Source organism: Salvelinus fontinalis, chromosome 8 (assembly GCF_029448725.1).
Source record: "Salvelinus fontinalis isolate EN_2023a chromosome 8, ASM2944872v1, whole genome shotgun sequence".
NCBI classification, from domain to species: domain Eukaryota; kingdom Metazoa; phylum Chordata; class Actinopteri; order Salmoniformes; family Salmonidae; genus Salvelinus; species Salvelinus fontinalis.
In genome coordinates this window covers 36,332,372-36,354,985 of record NC_074672.1, presented here as the reverse complement: position 1 = coordinate 36,354,985, position 22,614 = coordinate 36,332,372, and the positions used below count along the sequence as shown (strand labels likewise).

General features: G+C 43.6%; 1 protein-coding gene across 2 annotated transcripts in view; it reads right to left on the bottom strand.

Annotated features, from left to right (window-relative positions):
• Positions 1-22,614, bottom strand: part of LOC129861188 (cadherin-4-like) — a 532,557-nt gene that overhangs the window by 279,484 nt on the left and 230,459 nt on the right. The window contains exon 3 of one of the 2 annotated variants that reach the window (XM_055932379.1): positions 1,370-1,393. The exons of the other annotated variant lie outside the window; for it this stretch is intronic. Coding sequence (XP_055788354.1) covers positions 1,370-1,393 — 24 coding nt within the window. The remainder of the gene's footprint in view (positions 1-1,369; positions 1,394-22,614) is intronic. 2 annotated transcript variants of the gene reach the window in all.

The following is a 22,614-nucleotide window of genomic DNA, read 5'->3' as shown; positions in this document are numbered from 1 at the left end:
GCACACACACAAATGCAGACACACACATACATAGACTCACATGCACAATGCACACACATACTAAGAAAACCAGTGTGTGCATGTGTACGTGTGTGTGTGTGCGCGTGTGTGTTACTGTGTGTGTATCAAACACGTGCATTTTGTGAGGTTATCAAGCACATTGCCGGTATGGCTATGCACAGGAAATGCAGTGTACGGTATGTATGAGTATACTTAGAGTCAGTGTGTGTCACAATATGTTAAGGAGTTACCAAGAAAATATTCCCTCTTGAGGAAAAAAAGATGCTACCTCCCGCCACACTATTGCAGTAAAAACAACAATACCATCATTAAAAACAAACAAAGTGTACAAAAACAAAGTTTGAACAAAGTCAAGTTTATCAACTATAAAGTAGCACGACTGATTGTATATTGTCCTCACCACCGGTGCAATAACACAGGATGCGGGCTACGAAACACCCTCCGCCGTCATCTTCATTACACAGAGTAAAGGGATGAAACGTCCTGATGCATATACCTGCACCGTGCTGCCACTCAGAACGAGCCCCCCGGAGCTATTCACAATGTCAGCTTCTACTCTGATCATTATCCCCCCCATCAAAACAGCCCGACAGACAGCCCCTCCCACCAACCAACCCTACCCCACCTCCCAGGTATACTGAGAAACACAATCACTCTCGCTGCTGTCCACCCACACATTAACATACACAAGGCTTTACCTACAGTATATGCTATGACCCAGTGTTTCCCAACTCCAGTCCTCCAGTACCCTCAACAGCACACATTTGTGTTGTAACCCTAGAGAAACACACCTGATTCAACTTGTCAACTAATCATCAAGCCCTCGATGAGTTGAATGAGGTGTGCCTGTCTAGGTTTACAACAAAAATATGTACTGCTGGGGGTACTGGAGGACTGGAGTTAGGGAACACTGCCATAAGTGATGAGGGTCACAGAGAGTCTGAGTCATCAGTGATGCAAATAGTGTGGATTATATATTACTAATGTAATGTATGGAGCAATGCTATTGGCTATAATGTATGGGTGGGTGTATGGGAACCATGATATCAGCGACACAACAGTAACCTTGACTTCACATCGCCAACACCTTATGTATAAGTGTTGATAAACAGTAGTTGAGAACAAACACAAAGCTGCTGCTGCACACACACACACACACACACACACACACACACACACACACACACACACACACACACACACACACACACACACACACACACACACACACACACACACACACACACACACACACACACACACACACACACACACACACACACACACACACACACACCACGTCTCAAACAGCGGAGGGACACAGGTGACTGATTGTGTGTTGCTTTACCTTTCGGAGATGACACGGTGGAATCTGCAGATGAAAGGGAGAGAGAAAAGAGAGGAGTGTGTTAGCGGTTGACAGGCTGTTGTCTCTGAGACATATCAAATGGCGGAGATGACAGCAGCAGTCAGTGATTCGCTGGGAGGGGAACAACGTCGTGGCCCAGGAGGGTAAACAGAAGGGGGCCGTTAGAACACAGTCAGGGGGTCTTTCATCTCAGCCCTCCAACAGCACAACCACTCCACTTCAACACACACACACAGTACTGCTGCCTTTCAACCATCCTGAGAGGGAGGGAGGGAGTAGGATGGAGAGAGGGGAAGAGAGATGGAGAAAGAGAGAAAGAGAGAAGAAGAGACTGACAGAAGGAGATTCTGTCTGATCTATCCCACCAAGACATAGAAATGGAGGCCTAGAGAGTGAAGAGCAGAGAATTCATGAAATTCCTAGTCAACTGCAATCCATCATACAAGTTACTGTGAGTGGAGATTTTGAATAAGTAAAGCAATAACATCTTGGCTTTGTGAGAACACAATCCAAATTCTTTTGGGGATGAAAACATGAAAAATGTTTAGTGGGAGGGTTGTAGAGGCACTGTTGTTTTAAGTGTCACAACAACAGAGGGGACATTTACCTTATTGTTCTCATACAATATTTACCACAACACTGTTTGGAAGCTCCCAAAGTTTCATTTTCATTTAATAGACTTGAAAAGTCATGAGGAATGTGAAAATAAATACGTTCTTCTGTTGCAATCTCGGAAGTCCAAATCCTTAAACGCATTTGTGTACTGGCCCAAACGGCCGCAGACAGGAGAGGCCTGTAGTAATTGAATACGGGTGGATTAGCGAGAGAGGTTGGGCTGAAAGGAAGATAATCTGCTGCTTTGCCTAATTGCCAGAAAAATAATAAAAATGGCCTCCATTGTGGCGTCGGTGTAGATCAAAGCAGCGCGGCGTGGGATTGGGTGGAAGTTAACGGCTTGCTGCGTTTTGTTTGGTGAGGTGTTCAGGAGGATTTGGGCCAATATTGCCCAGATGGTTATTACATGGTTCTGACTGTCTGTTACTGTAGCTTCACAGCAGTGGGATGGCCCTCGCTGGAGAGAAAATCCTCTGCAAACTGGTACAGTTGGTGTTGGCATGTTCTGGTGCCATACCACATCCTATCATGCCAACTCTGCCGTCTCCATTGAAGAAACCGTGTAGCCATGAATGCAGTTGATAAGAGGTCGACACATCTAGAATGAAACAGTAAGACTTCTATCTGAAGCTTGTTATATCTCGCCAATCCCTCAATGAAAGGGATATGGGAAAACATGGGAAAGAGTCCTAACCTTTCAAACAAATTTTGTCATGCTCAATAATTGAACATGAGACTCTGTTGACGCAGGCCAACAGAGTAAATTCAACCGTCTTCAATTACAACTAAAAGAGAGGGAGAGAGCATGCCAGATAGAGAGGTTCTGGCAAGCACACTTTATCAGGGGGCTGTCTGCATGCCTGTCTGTCTCTGTCTATCTCCTAACAACCTTCCCAGGCCTTATCTACCATTCCCACAGAGAGAGAGATGGGAGGGAGAAGGAGAAAAAAATAGATCAAATAAAATGGTATTTGTCACATGCGCTGAATACAACAGGTGTAGACCTTTCAGTGAAATGTTTACAAGCCCTTAACCAACAACGCAGTTTTAAGAGAATAAGTGTTCAATAAAAATAACAAACAGTTAAAACTTCTCTAGGATAGGGGGCAGCAAATTCACTATTGGATAAATAGCGTGCCCAATTTCAACTTCCTTCTACTCATCCCCAGAATATAAGATATACATATTATTAGTAGATTTGGATAGAAAACACTCTGAAGTTTCTAAAACTGTTTGAATCATATCTGTAAGTATAACAGAACTTATGTAGCAGGCAAAACCCCGAGGACTAACCATTAATATTTTTCTTTTTTTAAGTCACTGTCTGTTCAATGAGGTTTCATTGGAATACTGGATTTCTAATCACCCTGTTTTCAGTTCCTACCGCTTCCACTGGATGTCACCACTCTTTGGAAATAGGTTGAGGTTATTCCTTTGTTCAATGAAGAAGTGAGGCCACCTGGAAACAGTGTAACGTCATGTGTACTGTTTGAGAGTTGCGCAAGATAGAAAAGTAGCGTTAGTTTGTTGATCTCTGTATTGAAAACAGATAGACCCGTCTTCAATTTGATCGATTATTAACGTTTACAAATACCTTAAGTTGTATTACAAAAGTAGTTTGAAATGTTTTGGCAAAGTTTAGAGGTAATTTTTGAGATATTTTGTTGTGACTTTGCGCAAATTGGAAGTTGTTTTTTTCTGGATCAACAGCGCCAAACAAATGGACAATTTGGATATATATGGACGGAATTAATCGAACAAAAGGACCATTTGTGATGTTTATGGGACATATTGGAGTGCCAACAACAGAATCTCGTCAGAGGTAAGGCATGATTTATTTTTTATTTCTGCGTTTTGTGTCGTGCCTGCAGTGTTAAAATATGCTACACTCTCTTTGTTTACTGTTGTGCTATCATCAGATAATAGCATCTTATGCTTTCACCGAAAAGCGTTTTTGAATTTGGCGCTCTACATTTTCCCTGACTATTGGCCACGTGGGACGGTAGCGTCCCACATATCCTAGAGAAGTTAAAGAGCAGCAGTAAAATAACAGTAGCGAGGCTATAAAGAGGGGGTACCGGTACAGAGTCAATGTGCAGGGGCACAGGTTAGTCAAGGTAATTGAGGTCAAATGTAAATGTAAGTAGAGTTAAAGTGACTACTCATAGATAATAACCAGAGAGTAGCAGCAGTGTAAAAGAAGGGTGGACACACACACACACACACACAATGCAAATAGTCCGGGTAGCCATTTGATTAGCTGTTCAGGAGAATTATGGCTTGGGGGTAGAAGCTGTATAGAAGCCTTTTGGACCTAGACTTGGCGCTCCGGTACCACGAGCAGAGAGAACAGTCCATGACTAGGGTGGCAGGAGTCTTTGACAATATTTTAGGGCCTTCCTCTGACACGGCCTAGTATAGAGGTCCTGGATGGCAGGAAGCTTGGCCCCAGTGATGTACTGGGCTGTACGCACTACCCTCTGTAGTGCCTTGCGGTCAGAGGCTGAGCAGTTGCCATACCAGGCATTGATGTAACCGGTCAGGATGCTCTCGATGGTGCAGCTGTAGAATCTTTTGATGATATGAGGACCCATGCCAAATCTTTTCAGTCTCCTGAGGGTGATTAGGCTTTGTCGTGCCCTCTTCACGACTGTCTTGGTGTGTTTGAACCATGATAGTCTCCTGGTGATGTGGACACCAGGGAACTTGAAGCTCTAAACCTGCTCCACTGCAGCCCCGTCAACGAGAATGGGGATGTGCACGGTCCTCCTTTTCCTGTAGTCCACAATCATCTCCTTTGTCTTGATAACGTTGAGGGAGAGGTTGTTATCCTGGCACCACTCAACCAGGTCTCTGATCTCCTCCCTATAGGCTGTCTTGTCGATGATCAGTCCTACCACTGTTGTGTCATCGGCAAACTTAATGATGGTGTTGGAGTCGTGCCTGGCCATGCAGTCGTGGGTGAACAGCGAGTACAGGAGGGGACTGAACATGCACCCCTGAGGGACGCCGTATTGAGGATCAGATGTGGCAGATGTGTTGTTTTTTATTTTATTTCACCTTTATTTAACCACGTAGGCTAGTTGAGAACAAGTTCTCATTTACAATTGCGACCTGACCAAGATAAAGCAACGCAGTTCGACACATACAACAACACAGAGTTACACATGGAGTAAAACAAACATACAGTCAATAATACAGTAGAAAAAAATAAGTATATACAATGTGAGCAAATGAGGTGAGATAAGGGAGGTAAAGGCAAAAAAAGGCCATGGTGGCGAAGTAAATACAATATAGCAAGTAAAACACTGGAATGGTTGATTTGCAGTGGAAGAATGTACAAAGTAAAGATAGAAATAATGGGGTGCAAAGGAGCAAAATAAATAAATAAATAAATACAGTAGGCGGAGAGGTAGTTGTTTGGGCTAAATTATAGATGGGCTATGTACAGGTGCAGTAATCTGTGAGCTGCTCTGACAGCTGGTGCTTAAAGCTAGTGGGGGAGATAAGTGTTTCCAGTTTCAGACATTTTTGCAGTTCATTCCAGTCATTGGCAGCAGAGAACTGGAAGGAGAGGCGGCCAAAGGAAGAATTGGTTTTGGGGATGACCAGAGAGATATACCTGCTGGAGCGCGTGCTACAGGTGGGTGTTGCTATGGTGACCAGCGACAAACCCTTACCACCTGGGGGTGGCCCGTCAGGAAGCCCAGGATCCAGTTGCAGAGGGAGGTATTTAGTCCCAGGGTCCTTAGCTTATTGATGAGCTTTGAGGGCACTATGGTGTTGAACTCTGAGCTGTAGTCAATGAATAGCATACTCAGGTAGGTGTTCCTTTTGTCCTGGTGGGAAAGTGCAGTGTGGAGTGCAATAGAGATTGCATCATCTGTGGATCTGTTGTATGCAAATTGGAGTGGGTCTATGGTTTCTGGGATAATGGTGTTGATGTGAGCCATGACCAGCCTTTCTAAGCACTTCATGGATACAGACGTGGTGGCCTGGTGGTCTGCCTGAAACATGTTGGTATTACAGACTCGGACAGGAAGAGGTTGAAAATGTCAGTATAGACACCTGCCAGTTGGTCAGCGCATGCTTGGGGGAAACGTCCTGGGAATCCGTCTGGCCCCGCGGCCTTGTGAATGTTGACCTGTTAAAATGTCTTATTCACATCGGCTACGGAGATAGTACACAGTCGTCCGGAACAGCTGATGCTCTCATGTATGCTTCAGTGTTGCTTGCCTCGAAGCGAGCATAGAAGTAATTTAGCATGTCTGGTAGGCTCGTGTCACTGGGCAGCTCACGGCTGTGTTTTCCTTTGTAGTTTGTTATAGCTAACAAGCCCTGACACATTCGACAAGCGTCAGAACCGATGTAGTGTGATTCAATCTTAGTCCAGTATTGACGCTTTGCCTGCTTCATTGTTCGTCTGAGGGGATTTCTTATAAGGGTCCGGGTTAGAGTCCGCCTCCTTGAAAGCAGCAGCTCTACCCTTTAGCTCACTGCAGATGTTGCCTGTAATCCATGGCTTCTGGTTGGGGTATGTACGTATGGTCACTGTGGGGACAACATCATTGAAGAACTTATTGATGAAGCCAGTGACTGATGTGGTGCACTCCTCAATGCCATCGGAGGAATCCAGTAACAAATTCCAGTCTGTGCTAGCAAAACAGTCCTGTAGCTTAGCATCTGTGTCATCTGACCACTTCTTAAATGACCGAGTCACTGGTGCTAACCTGTTTTAGTGTTTGCTTATAAGCAGAAATTAGGAGGATAGAATTATGGTCAGATTTGCCAAATGGAGGATGAGCTTGGTACGTGTTTCTGTGTGTGGAGTAAAGGTGGTCTAGAGTATTTATTTCCTCTGGTTGCACATTTAACATTAGTGTTTACCTGTTTGCTTATGGCCTTGAGTGCAATTCAAAAGTGTGTGGTCACTTAGAAATGTCCTTGTTTTTGAAAAAAAAAGCTACTTTTTTGTCCATTAAAATAACAGCAAATTGATTAAAAAAAATACAGTGTAGACATTGTTAATGTTGTGAATTACTATTGTAGCTGGAAATGGCAGATTTTTTATGGAATATCTACATAGGCGTACAGAGGCCCATTATCAGCAACCATCACTCCTGTGTTCCAATGGCATGTTGTGTTAGCTAATACAAGTTTATCATTTTAAAAGGCTAATTGATCATTAGAAAACCCTTTTGTAAATATGTTAGCACAACTGAAAACTGTTGTTCTGATTTAAGAAGCAATAAAACTGGCCTTCTTTAGACTAGTTGAGTATCTGGAGCATCAGCATTTGTGGTTTCGATTACAGGCTCAAAATGGCCAGAAACAAAATACTTTCTGTTGAAACTCATCAGTCTATTCTTGTTCTGAGAAATGAAGGCTATTCCATGCGAGAAATTGCCAAGAAACGGAAAATCTCGCACAACGCTGTGTACTACTCCCTTCATAGAACAGCGCAAACTGTCTCTAACCAGAATAGAAAGAGGAGTCAACAGTGAAGAGGCGACTCCAGGATGCTGGCCTTCTAGGCAGAGTTGCAAAAAAAAAAGCCATATATCAGACTGGCCAATAAAAATAAAATATTAAGATGGGCAAAATAATACAGACACTGGACAGAGGAAGATTAAAAAAAAGTGTTATGGACAGACGAGTCTAAGTTTGACGTTCGGATCACAAAGGAAAACATTTGTGAGACGCAGACAGAAAAAATGTAAAGATGCTGGAGGCGTGCTTGACGCCATCTGTCAACTATGGTGGAGGCAATGTGATGGTCTGGGGGTGCTTTGGTGGTGGTAATGTGGGAGATTTGAACAGGGTAAAAGGGATCTTGAAGAAGGAACGCTATCACTCCATTTTGCAACAATATGCCATTCCCTGTAGACGGCACTTAATTGGAGCCAATTTCCTCCTACAACAGGACAATGACCCAAAGCACAGCTCCAAACTATGCAAGAACTATTTAGGGAAGAAGCAGTCAGCTGGTATTCTGTCTATAATGGAGTGGCCAGCACAGTCAGCGGATCTCAACCCTGTTGAGCTGTTGTGGGAGCAGGTTACCGTATGGTACGTAATAAGTGCCCATCAAGCCAATTCAACTTGTGGGAAGTGCTTCAGGAAGCATGGGGTGAAATCTCTTCAGATTACCTCAACAAAATGACAAATACAATCCCAAAGGTCTGCATGGTTGTAATTGCTGCAAATTTAGGATTATTTGACAAAAGCAAAGCTTGAAGGACACAATTATTATTTAAATAAAAATAATGATTTATAACCTTGTCAGTGTCTTGACTATTTGTCCTATTCATTTTGCAACTAATGTATGTTTTCATGGAAAACGTAGAAATGTCTAAGTGACACCAAACTTTTGAACAGTAATGTATATATATATATATATACACAGTTGAAGTCAGAAGTTTACATACACTTAGGTTGAAGTCATTAAAACTCGTTTTTCAACCACTCCACCAACTTCTTGTTAACAAACTATAGTTTTGGCAAGTCAGTTAGGACATCTACTTTGTGCATGACACAAGTACTTTTTCCAACAATTGTTTACAGACAGATTATTTCACTTATTATTCACTGTATCACAATTCCAGTGGGTCAGAAGTTTACATACACGAACTTGACTGTGCCTTTAAACAGCTTGGAAAATTCCAGAATATGATGTCATGGCTTTAGAAGCTTCTGATAGGCTAATTGACATCATTTGAGTCAATTGGAGGTGTACCTATGGATGTATTTCTAGGCCTACCTTCCAACTCAGTGCCTCTTTGCTTGACATCATGGGAAAATCAAAAGAAATCAGCCAAGACCTCAGAAAGAATATTGTAGACCTCCACAAGTCTGGTGCATCCTTGGGAGCAATTTCCAAACGCCTGAAGGTACCACGTTCATCTGTACAAACAATACACAATAAACACCATGGGACCACGCATCCTTCATACCGCTCAGGGAGGAGACGTGTTCTGTCTCCTAGAGATGAACATACTTTAATGCGAAAGGTGCAAATCAATCCCAGAACAACAGCAAGGACCTTGTGAAGATGCTGGAGGAAACAGGTAAAAAAGCATCTATATCCACAGTAAAACGAGTCCTATATCAACATAACCTGAAAGGCCGCTCAGCAAGGAAGAAGCCACTGCTCCAAAACCACCATAAAAAAGCCAGACTGCGGTTTGCAACTGCACATGGGGACAAAAATCGTACTTTTTGGAGAAATGTCCTCTGGTCTGATGAAACAAAAATAGAACTGTTTGGCCATATTGACCATCATTATGTTTGGAGGATAAAAAAAAGGGGTAGGTTAGCAAGCCAAAGAACACCATCCCAACCGTGAAGCACGGTGGTGGCAGCATCATGTTGTGGGGGTGCTTTACTGCAGGAGGGACTGGTGCACTTCACAAAATAGATGGCATCATGAGGTAGGAAAAGTATGTGGATATATTGAAGCAACAACTCAAGACATCAAATCAAATATATTTGTCACATACACATGGTTAGCAGATGTTAATGCGAGTGTAGCGAAATGCTTGTGCTTCTAGTTCTGATCATGCAGTAATATCTAACAAGTAATATAACCTATCAATTTCACAACAACTACCTTATACATACAAGGAATGAATATGAATATGTACATACAAATATATGAATGAGTGATGGTACAGAACGGCATAGGCAAGATGCAGTAGATGGTATAGAGTACAGTATATACAATCGAGATGAGTAATATGGGGTATGAAAACATCATATAAAGTGGCATTGTTTAAAGTGGCTAGTGATACATTACATCAAGATGGCAAGATGCAGTAGATGGTATAGCATACAGTATATACATATGAGTATATACTGTACGCTATACCATCTACATCAGTCAGGAAGTTTGGTTGCAAATGGGTCTTCCAAATGACCCCAAACATACTTCCAAAGTTGTGGCAAAATGGCTTAAGGACAACAAAGTCAAGGTATTGGAGTGGCCATCACAAAGCCCTGACCTCAATCCCATTGAAAAAGTGTGTGCGAGCAAGGAGGCCTACAAACCTGACTCGGTTACACCAGCTCTGTCAGGAGGAATGGGCCAAAATGCGCCCAACTTATTGTGGGAAGCTGGTGGAAGGGTACCTGAAACGTTTGACCCAAGTTAAACAATTTAAAGGCAATGCTACCAAATACTAATTGAGTGTTTGTAAACTTCTGACCCACTGGGAATGTGATGAAAGAAATAAAAGCTGAAATAAATAATTCTCTCTACTATTATTTTGACATTTCACATTCTTAAAATAAAGTGGTAATCCTAACTGACCTGAGACAGGGAATTTTTATTTGGATTAAATGTCAGGAATTGTGAAAAACTGAGTTTAAATGTATTTGGCTATGTGAACTTCCGACTTCCGAAGCATCCGAAGAAAGAAATAGTGCTGCAATGATAGTTTGCTTTACCAGCAGCAGCTGACAATGATAGATGACAAACACTTTTTCCTTCTTAACACACGTCAATACGTTGCATAATAAAGCCCTTTGACGGCCTCCTGTATACAGATAGATATTAGGCTGTTTGAAAGGTAAAGCTCTTTTTCCCCCCAGACCATCGATTGGCTGGTTTCTTGCCTGTGTCGCCGGTGGCTTAAATTGATTTGGAGGCTAAATTCCAGTGAATATGTGAGTGGCATTTTGACGCCCACTACTAGCCTCCTGTGGTTGGGTATTATGCAAATAAGGCTATTCGTCAATACAGTGATCCCAGTCTATCCTACTCTGCAGCAGGTTTATGCAAGCTCAGGTAATGCCAGGCCTGATATGGATTGTATGCATGGGGACACCAAAAGCAGTGGTGAAACAAAGGACTAAGTTGTAATTCTCAATATCTTTTTTCCCTTTTCTCTGTTTGTCTTTTGTTCTCCTTTTGTCTCAGAGAGGAGAGACACAGAAATATTATGAACGTTTATGAAGGTTCAATGTTTTGTTTCTTGTCTTTTGGGTACTATAATGGCAAGATATACGACACAGGATGATGGTCTAACATTGTGCTTGACCTAAAAAAGATAATCAGGCATTGACAGGAACACTTGTGTTGACATTTACAACACTGATCAGCCATTCACATCTAGGGATTTATATGCATCTAGAAATCTATGCATTTTAATATTACTTATGAACAACTACAAAATAATTAAAATAAATATAATAAATAACATAATTGAGTAATATTCACTGTCAACTAGGATTGCAACTCAGTCATGGCCTATATCGGCTTGCCTTACTGCCTGCAGTAGGTTACTCAATGCTATTGTTGAAATGGTTATTGTTCATGAATGTGAGATTAGATTCAAGTGTAGTGAAAGTGGCCTCACAAATATCTCTTCTCTAAGTCGTTCCGAAACTCATACAGCAAAACCATGAGGTCTGAATAATAATGTTTCAAACCCATTTCAAGAGAAGCATTCTCTCTCTCTCTCTCTCTCTCTGTCTCTGTCTCTGTCTCTCTCTCTCTCGAATGCAATATGGAGATGTAGCTGGAATGTATCAAATTGAAGCAGTGAGAGAGAAATAAGACTCTGTGGACCCCCCTGAGAACGAATCTCTCCCAGGACTAACACCAGTCAGCTTTGGAGCGCTGGGTTGCTGTGTTTTCAACGGTTGCTGGAGGAGTGTAAAGAGTCTGACTGTCCAAGTGACAAGTTCTATCTCTCCTTGTTATGAGAGTGAGAGCGCCCTGCAGACATCATTTTATGGACATACATCACCAAAGGGGACAGAAGCCTCAAAATAGCCTTTCACCACTGAGTGTGTGAATCTCTTTCTCTCCCTCCTACTCTTCGCCCTCTCTCGTCTTCCCTGCATCTCTTTTCTCCCTGTCATTTGCCATCCCCTCTCTGTGTTATTTATCTTTCTTCTCCTCTCTGATATCTCCTCTCCCCTCTTTTCCTTCTCATGTTCCCTTGCTCCCTTCTCTCTTGCTCCCCTCTTCTCTTTCTACTCCTGTGCCCACTCCCCTCCTTTCTGCTCCCTCCATTCCTCTCTCCTGTCTTTGACTCGCAGAAGCACTTAATGAGAGGGCAGCTGGGTCTTCCTGGGGCTTCACACGATACACACAGCAGGAGCACACAGCTGGGCAGCAGCAGCTGGAAGTGTGTGTATGTGTGTGTGTGTTTGTTGATGCGTGTGTGTGTCCAGAGGACAGTGCGTGGTCAATGCAGCTGGTTCTATCTGAAGCAGCCCAGCCCCATGCTGTTGATAGTGGGGAAACTTGAAATGCAGCTGGTGCAACCAGTTCCATGTGTTTTGATTATAATATAGTGCTGCTACCATACTGAAACATGGGCAAGTGAACTTACTGTAAAAAGTGCTGCTTTTTAATGGTGGTATGTTTATAGCATTTCGTTACTGGGTGTGTGTGTGTGCGTGTGTGTGAGGGGGTCATTCTCCCCCCAGGCAGGGCAGAGTGCCCGTGGCCATACGACCTGACTGCCCAGCCTCTAATATCTGATCAAGGACCATCTGCTGTTGGTGCGGGTCCCCCTATACATCCTGATACAGTGTAATTGAATTAGAGTGCATTGGAAAGCTGTCTCCTATTGACCTCTTTAAGTTACAGACTTAGAAGAGGTTCCACTGGGAATAACTTTCATTAAAGACAGAAATTGGTTTTGATTTTATACTCATCATGAACTGAGGAATCCTCACAGCTAATCACCACTTCATCAAGACAAATGAAAACCATATCGGGGAAGACAAAGCTCGTTTGTGTGTGCGGGCACGCGCACTTGTGTTGTGTGTGTGTGTGTGTCAGGGGCATGTACAGGACTGCGGACATAAGCAAACGCAGCTGTCCTCAGATAAGTAAGCATCATTGATATATTGAAGCTTAATGTAATTAGGATCAATTCCAACACTGCGGTTTGTTGTTGCTAAATCACCCTCGTTCTACCTGAGTGAACTTGGCCATGTTGATACAACATTACTGCCAGTTATGAACCCACTGGAAGCCACACATTGACGGATGGTGACCCCGGTCACACTTGAACTCTGACCTATAGTTAATGAGTGCAATAGGGTTGAGTGATGGTGTCGTGGCTTCTCATGACCATGGCTGATCCTATAAGACCCTTCAAAGCCATACGATAGGCCTGTTTAGCCAGGTTTCCGCTGGGGGAAGATCCCACCGCCTCACTCAGGGGTTCTAGTTCATTAGCGAGCCTTCTGGATTGAGATCTTGGGATGTCACATCCATGCTAATCACATCTTTGCTAATGAAGGACAAAAATGTGCCTTGTGTGTTGTAGCTAGTCTCTGAGGTGAAGACCACTGGCTGGGTGTGTCAATGCACTATGGTGGGAGGATTGTTTCAACAGACAGACTTTGCTGTAAGTCCCCCAGCCTCTTGGCAATTACTGTTGTTATCAAGACAGGTCCTCTTTACCGTTTGCTTCTCTTTTTACATGTTTATTCATTAGCTCAGCTACATGCTTGCTGAGGCAGATTTCTACTCCATGTCAATGCTTCTTATGACAATAACAGGACATTTGACCACTTGTTTTCCCACTCTCTCTCTCTTTTTATTCTCCATTTCATGTAGTTATTTTAACAAAGGTAGCGTGTGTCTTCTCTCTGTGTCTCTGGATGAGTTAGGCACGGTAGCTAGTGTGCTTGTTAAGACAAGAGGGAGAGGCTGCTGATGTCGGGTCATGATCCCACCCAATGCATGTTGCTCTTTCCCCCCTTGTCTGCTGAGAAAGGTCAGTGCTGCTGTTATTCTCCACTGACAGAGAGCAGGCTGCAGGCAGTTCACGCAAACAGGAAGATGTCACCTTTTACAGGAAGCTCAAATTACAGCGCTGATGAGAGTTCACCGCCACCGAGTCGATGGTCCTCCGATAGAGACACGGTGACTGCTTCAGAAGCTTCCACATTCATTATTTCCCCTCAGTCTTTGGTGGATTGGAGTGTGTTAAGAGTAGTGGATGCTATTTGCAGTGTGTTTGCTCTTTGAAAGCACACACAGAGAATGGAGGTAATCTGGTGCGTTTGAGAGTGCGGTGTTCATGGGTGTCAGGCTGTACTGTCGTTAGCATAGGCAGGGGTGCTGTAATTATCATCCTTTTATTGTTGAATGATTTTCTTATTTTTAATATACTTTTTTATATAGCCACTCTATTGTCTAACAAAGCGGCAACACATCAGTGCTCATGTATAAAATACAAGTATAACCAACTGTCTCCCTTGGAAACGCTAAAGGAACAATCCAATTTGCCTCTAAGCATCACATACAAAATGAAGCAAGTGGCTGTTCGTAACAGATGTCTATTTTGTATCACATTTGTTTTTTTCTCTCTCCCTCTAAAACCTACAATGATCTATTATTCAAAAAGCTAAATGCTTTAAAAGCCTACGCCTTCCCTCTTTCTAAGAAAGGAAAAGAACAGGAGAGTAGAAAGCATAGTAGCGTAGTAATTAGCAGTAAGTTATGCAGCTGTGTATTCTGTGCTCCACTCTTTACGTACAGCACAGCGCAGGGTAGAGAGGAGAAAGCAGCATTCTCTCTCATTATGTACTAATGACTTGTCTATTAATGAAAATGGAAAACATTTTGCTAGCGCCACAGGTTCAGCTGGATTAATTATTACTTTGGAGGAGGAATGAAAACAAAGTGCTGCAACGCTAAATGAGGTGCTTTACGCACTAGGTAACTGTCCTGTTCTCACAGGTGGCATTGAACCCTCTTGAGAAAGCAAAGACTACATTTGGCAAGCCAGGAGGCCAATAATCACACAATATGGCAACTACAGTACACAATATGGAAACTACAGTACCTCAAAATGCTCTCTCTCTCTCACACACACACACACACACACACACACACACACACACACACACACACACACACACACACACACACACACACACACACACACACACACACACACACACACACACACACACACACACACACACACACACACACACACAGTAACTCACTCCCCTTGTCAGCTGAACACACACTTTACTGCAGTGACAATTGTGGCGTTTAGGTGTGGGGCCTGAGATTTAGCCTGCGCCCGGTGCACTGAAATAAAAAACAATTCCAAACTAATTGCAGTGCGCCCACTGAACATCTCTCCATTCTCACCCACAGCCCAGGCTGTAAATATCGATAGCAATGTGTCACTGACCACAGTCAATAGTAATACAAATATACCAAATCCAAAAGCTTCAACACAATTCAAGTTGTTTGGTTCTAGGAGGTGAAGATTTAGAGCTGGGGGATACCACATTACATGTTGGACACGGTAGGCTGATGGAGAGAGAGAGAGACATTTGTCTTTCTTTAATGAAACATTCTCATTTCATTAAAAACTTACCCCCCCCTAAAAATAAAACACCAAAATATATCCTGTACTGCATACATGTACCATACTCACCTTTCCATCTACCACATGATACAAACCAACATCACAACAACCAAAAAACCTTACCACTTCTACAACCGTATATCCAATACATCTTCCCCAGCTGTACAGACACACACCATATCTCCTGAAACATCTGCACACTTTTTATCATTCTGTAGGACTCAAACTCAACCCTAATGCATGCAGAAACCATCCCATTAAACAATAGTAAAGGGTCTGTTATCCCCCCACCTTTGACCCTGTTCCTCCTTGTTAGCCAAATAGCAAACTTCGCTTGAGCAAACAGACAATTCAACAAAACACATTTGGCCTTCTCCTTAATCAAATACCTGTATCCCATTATAAACATCCCAACAATAAAACCACCCCCAACCTCTCACAGAGACATTCCAACAGAGACATTAATGGCATTAACCTGGTGCACACAGAAAACACATGAATCACAGTTTCTTTCATTACACAGAAAGGACACCCTGCCCGACTCCCGGTTCAACCCGTGCCAACCAGCTGTTAGTGGCCTGGGCTGCATGAAGAACCCTCCACTGGAGGTCCCCTGACCTTTTTGGTACTGGGGGTTTGTAGAGCCCCCTCCATCTAAAACCCACCATACTCTCCACCCCACATACCCCCTGCCACTGATGTGCCTTCACTCCTGTTAGGCTCCTAATGTTCCTAACCTTAACGCAGAGGTTGTAGAGGGCTTTACCTCCCACACTCTCAAACTCCCCCAGGTTCAGAGTGTTAAAATCTAACAAGTCCTCCAGAACCCTGTGCCAGTCTCCAGTCTCTGCCGTCACCTGCAGTGACGAAAACATTGGTGGCCCCTCCCCCTTTGGCCGCTCAAACACCCCCCCTTACCGGCTCAGACAGTGCCTCCTGGACCTCCTCCAGGAATCCCTCTCCAGCAGCCTAAGAGACGTTATTCCTGTTTGTTGTGCCAGGACCTCCGGGGTTTTCCACCCCTCCGCTCCCAGCAGTCTCAGGTCACCCAGCCTTTGTAAACCCACTGCCATCAGTTGCCTCTGCAATCCGTGATTGAGCGTCCCGGTACACAATAAGTTTGGGTCTTATGTACTATCAAGTCCAGATGGGAATTCAGTCTGTTAGAGAGGACCTTGGCAAATATCTTGTAGTCCGCACAGAGCAATGCCACAGGCCTCCAGTTCTTACGTTCACACAAGTCCCCATTTTTGGGCAGGAGTCAGAGCCGCCCGACGGCAGTTCATCAGCAACTCTCCTACCCCGACGCATTCACGCAACACGCATAAGAAGTCCAGTCCAATTATCCCCCAGAATTTATTATAAAACTCCACTGGGAGTCCATCTGGGTTACAGCCTCTGCCAGTTCATGGGACAACAGAGGAATGTCCATTTCATCCCTCTGTGCCAGAGAGAGCTTAGGGAGTCCTGCGAACAAGACCTGAGCACACATAGGATCACACACTTCTGCCCTATACAACTCAGTATAAAACTCCACAGTTCGCTCCCGCATCTCTCCCATCACAGAGGTCACCCGCCCATCAGACAGCCGTAGACAATGCTTGCCCTTGGCTTCACCGCTCTGTCTTTCCAAACCAAAGAAGAAGGAGCTGGGTGCATCCATCTCCTTGAGCATGGAGAACCTAGCTCTTACAAGTGCTCCCTTTGCTTTAACCTGGAAAAAACTACCCAGGGTCCCTACGTAATTCAGCTAAATTAGCCTGGAGGCCTACATTGCCTTGCCCCACCATCTCTACCTCCATCTCACTAATACACCGCTCTAGTTCCCCCAATACTCTCCTAGCCTCTGAGGATGAGAGAGCTGTGTACTGTTGACAGAAAAGCCGAATTTGGACTTTCCGCACATCCCACCATTGATTCAGACTCATACTCCTCTCTTCGCTGCCCCCATCTTTCCCAAAAGGTCTGGAAACCTGAGCAAAAAGTGGCATCTTGTAAGAACTTTACATTAATCTTCCAATAGGATGCCTGCCGGGGCCCTGGTGAAATAGACAGCCAAGCCATGGTTATGTGATGATCCGAAGCCCAACAGCCTATTGCTCTGATTCCTGGACATGTAAAGCCGATCGAGTCGGGCTGCACTCACCCTAGCCCCAAAAACCTTCACCCATGTATACTGTCTTGTGTTGGGATGTTTAGTTCTCCAAACATCCACTAGGTCGAACTGATTAATGATGTCCCTTAACCCCCCCACTAACACTGAATGAGGCTACTCCCCATTTCTGTCTTTTGTAAAATCCATTGTACTGTTCCAGTCCTGTCTAAGGAACCCGAAGAGAACCCCCCCCCCCCTCTCTCCCTGTGTTAGGTGCATACACATTTATAAAAACAAAACCCATGTTGTTCATTTCTGCTTTTACAACAAGCAGTCTACCCCTACACACCTCCTTCGAGGAGCACATTTTTACAGACAGACCCGGTACAAAAAGGACTGCCACTCCTGCACTAAAATTTGTCCCATGGCTCAACACCCTTGCCCCTTTCCACCAGAGTCCCCAATCGACATCATTCAACTCATCACTATGCATCTCCTGCAGAAACAACACCTGTACTTTATTTGTTTTACATATTCACCCAGCAGACTCCTCTTTCCCGCATCTCTGGCGCTATTTATATTGAGCAAGCCTACCCGAAGAGTCTCCATTAGAAGTGGGAGAAAAGCCAGCAAAGAAAGAGACCAATAGCAAAGCTCAAAAAGCCCCAGTGTCAGAAAGAAACTATACATCTAAACAGTGTCTGAAGGTAGATCCTTACGCACTGTTGTGACCCACTTCCTCAACCTAAACCGCTTCCTGGGTGAGAGGACACCATGCCCCTCATTTCTCATAGCATGTTGTACTGATCTTACAAACTTTCTCGGATCAGAAAAAAAAGCCTCAAGATTAACTTTTTTCCCCTTGGTCTCATTCAGGAACCTTGTCAGTTCTCTCAATGTGTACTTTGACCCCTCTGCTTGACTGGCTGTAAGCTCCGGACCCATTGAAGAGGAGTCTGAAAAAAATAACTCCTCAGACTCACCTTCCTCCTCATCTCCATCATCTCCCATCCTGACCAGCTGCCCTCCTCTCTGGTCAGGGCATACCCCGCAGCACCAGGAAAAGTTTCCATGGTGCCTTTGACCACACCCTTTTTCCGCTTGACACCCTCCTCCTCCCCTAGTCTCTTACACTTCCCCACTATACTCTCCTCATCTATTAGCATAACCTGACTAGACCCAGCCTCATCTACACCACCCTCCATAGCATGACTAGACCCAGCCTCATCTACACCACCATCTGAAGCCTGACTAGACCCAGCCTCAGCTACCCCACCATCTGAAGCCTGACTAGACCCAGCCTCAGCTGCCCCACCATGTCTAGCCTGACTAGGCCCAGCCTCATCTACACCACTATCCCTGGCATGACCATGCCAAGCCTCTGTCTGCATCTCATTACCCCCTGCACGTTGACCTCGATTTCCCCCACTGGCGCTTGTGCCCTCACCTTGTCTACAGCCTTTATGTGGGCACGCAAAGCTCTTATGCCCCAAATCCCCACATTCAAAACACCGTAGAATATATGTGCTGGCAAATCCTGCATAGAGCCCCTCCCCATGCCTCACTTTATAATGCACATTTAGCTGTTGCTCATTAGCTGTTGCTCATCTCTCAGAAGAGAGAGAGAGAGAGAATCTTCCAAATAAATAGCCTATAATAAATAAACAAATAGCAGCATAGTGGGAGTAATCTAATTTCCTCCTGTAACATGTCCTTTCTAATGTGACCAGAGCTATTCTAATGGTGTCCTGATTGTGTAATTTTCCTCCTTGGAGAGGTCAGAAAGAGACAGGGGCAGAGAGAGAGTGTTTCTCGCACCACCAGCAGATGGTCCTTGATCAGATATTAGAGGCTGGGCAGCCAGGTCGTATGGCCACGGGCACTCTGCCCTGCCTGGGGGGAGAATGACCCCCCCAAACACGCATGCACAAATGCACACCAATGCAAAGGCATACACACACACACACACACACACACGGCTCCAGCACCAGACGGGTGACTGTGTTCCAGCCAGTCTGGTGGGATATTGGAGCAGGGACAGTCTGATGCCCTTCATCCTATTATCAGTGTGGAGGATGGAGCTAGACACAGAGACAGACAAAAATATAAGGCCATAATACAGTACTATAGACTCACTTGTACTGCACCTTCAGATACTGGCCTGAGGGAATACTTCCTAGAAATAAGCTGTACTGCCATTTGGGGGAAATAATCAAATGAAAATAATGTTTTCTTTCTCCATCAAATCAAATCTGTCATTAAAAATTCAGATGAAGGAATGAGGGAATCAGATGAGGGAATGTCAACTTTACCCCCCTTTTTTCTTCTAATAATACATACCTGGAGACTACCCAAATCCTACTTAGCCGAGTCTGAATCATCTAATGGCAGCAATCCCTTCTGCCTCTCTTTATCTCTCTTTCTGCATTTCTCCATACGCAATGAGAGAAAGCCGAGATAATAAACAAGATGCACTTAACTTTATTTATTCTGTCCCCTGTGACAAATGCAGCTGAAAATGCCAGGGCTTCCGATGTGACCTTCAGTCAAATCCCTCTTCCATCAGTAATCTCCATCTCCCGCTGATCAAATGGTATAGCACCCCCCCACCTACTCATCTCTCCTCAACCAAACCTTATGCCATACTCCTATTTATCTTTGTTTCATCCACCTCCTCCTACTCCTCCTCCCTCCTCTTCACCCACCGCCAGACTCATGTTCCTACTATTCTTCCAACCCTGCCAACTACCAGAGCAACTCCATCCTCTTCTCCATCCTCATATCTCTCCTCATCCATAGCAGTATTATTGACAGTCTGTCTATCTGTCTGTATGTCTGCTGGGTTCAGAGAAGACTACTGGCTGCACTGTGGACTATGATGAAATGATGAGGCCCAGAGGTGCTTTTAACATGATTTGTGTTTATTTTTTCCTCTTTTTACCCCTGAATCAGTGGTGATGAGCGGCTAAGATACGGCTAAGCCTTCACTTATTAGAGCATTAACAAGGAATAATAGTTAAGAGTGGCTACTTTGCATAATGTATTATGCCTCTGTTCAAAATGCTCTTGAATCCTCTAAACCCAAACCCACCTCCCTCGTCGCCATGATAAACCCTCTGTTTATCGTGATAAAAATATATTATCTGATGTGAAAACAATAGTTAAGAGTGTCCACTTTACTTAATATAGGGTATTATGCTTTAGGTCAGTCAGTAAGCTCTTCAGGCGCCTCTGACACATTTCCATATTTCTAGTCAATAAAGGCCTCAGTTATCCTCAATCCCAGATAGTGTCTGATAGGGGAACAATAAAGGCCTCAGTTATCCTCAATCCCAGATAGTGTCTGATAGCGGAACAATAACGCTATCAGCGATACTTCATACGCTCTTGAAACATCCATGGACATTTCTGGTAATAAAAAAGCAACAACACATGACTTAAATATGATCTGAAGAAGGTATAAATAGTCACCGATTATTTTTGTTATCTAAAACATATTAACAGGGAAAAGGGCCAAATGTAGCCTATATCCTTTGGATGGTCTAAGCTTGTCCACTGTCTGATCATGTGAGTAAAACATTTAAAATATATGTATGTATTCATCTAAGCAATGCCCTTGAAGTGTAGTGATATATGTTGAGCTGATTCACATGTATTTTATGTCAGTATGCATTGATGAGCTGGTGTGTGTGTGTGTGTGTGTGTGTGTGTGTGTGTGTGTGTGTGTGTGTGTGTGTGTGTGTGTGTGTGTGTGTGTGTGTGTGTGTGTTTCATTGCTGTGAATGTGACACTTTTCACTAACCCCTATGGACTCCTACACTAATAGGACACTCATGCAATGGAGACAGTGACACTGATGCAATGGAGGATGAGACACAGGGTAATTACCAGCTAGCAGAGTAGTATGACACATTTCTCCTGTGACACACAGACACAAGCTGCTGCTGTGTAAATTAGCACTGATGCGATTGTATCATTAGGTTTCATTACCGCTGCTTTCCTGAAGGTCAGGGGCACAGGTCAGCGCTGCACTGGAAAAACAAACCCACAAATGTAGTTGCTTCAAATTATTATTATTAAGTAAATGGTTCCTAAGACTTTGTTAAGTTTAAACAACTTTTAGGTCCAAGTGTTACCTGAAAAAAAAAGTGTTGGCCCAAACTTATTTCCAAATTCAGTCAATTTAAAATGATGTGTTTGCTCAACTTGTCTCACATGTTCATTCAACTATATATTATACAGGTGAAATCAGTTACTGAAACACACATGGTGGCAGAGCAGGAAGATTGGAATGCTGTGAACCAAAAGTTCAAATCCCAGGTGAGGACATGACTGTATAAATGAACATACACAATGTAATCATTTATGTCAAATATGTAAGTGGAAAACATTGTAGCACTCTGTGTGTAACTAGCTCTGAAAGCCTTTTTTAGGTAAGATGCCCAAACAATAATTTCTAGTTGAATGAACATATGAGATATTTTGAGCAAACAAATATTTTTTGCCTAAGTTTTCTCGTGTTGTAGCTAAGTTTGGACCAACCACAAAGTTGAGGAAACAAAAAAAAGGAAACGGAACCAGTTACTTAATAATATTTAGTTGAAACAACTAGATTTTTTACTGTGTGTGTGTGTGTGTGTGTGTGTGTGTGTGTGTGTGTGTGTGTGTGTGTGTGTGTGTGTGTGTGTGTGTGTGTGTGTGTGTGTGTGTGTGTGTGTGTGTGTGTGTGTGGACGTGTTTAACTATTCTTGTGGGGAACAGAAGTCCCTACAAGAATAGTAAACGAACAAAAAGTTGACCAGCTGGGGACATTTTGTTAGTCCCCACAAGGTCAAATGCTATTTCTAGGGAGTTTAGGGTTAAGGTTAGAATTAGTGTTAGGGTTAGAATTAAGTTAAATATTAAGGTTAGGAGCTAGGGTTAGTTTTAGGGTTAGGGTTAGGAGCTAGGGTTAGGTTTAGGGTTAGGATACATTTTAGGTTTTTGGGTAAGGGTTAGGGTTAGGGTAAGAGTACGGGTTAGGATTAGGTTTAGGGTTAGGGAAAATAGGATTTTGAATGGGACTGAATTGTATGTCCCCACAAGGTTAGCTGTACAAGACTGTGTGTGTGTGTGTGTGTGTGTGTGTGTGTGTGTGTGTGTGTGTGTGTGTGTGTGTG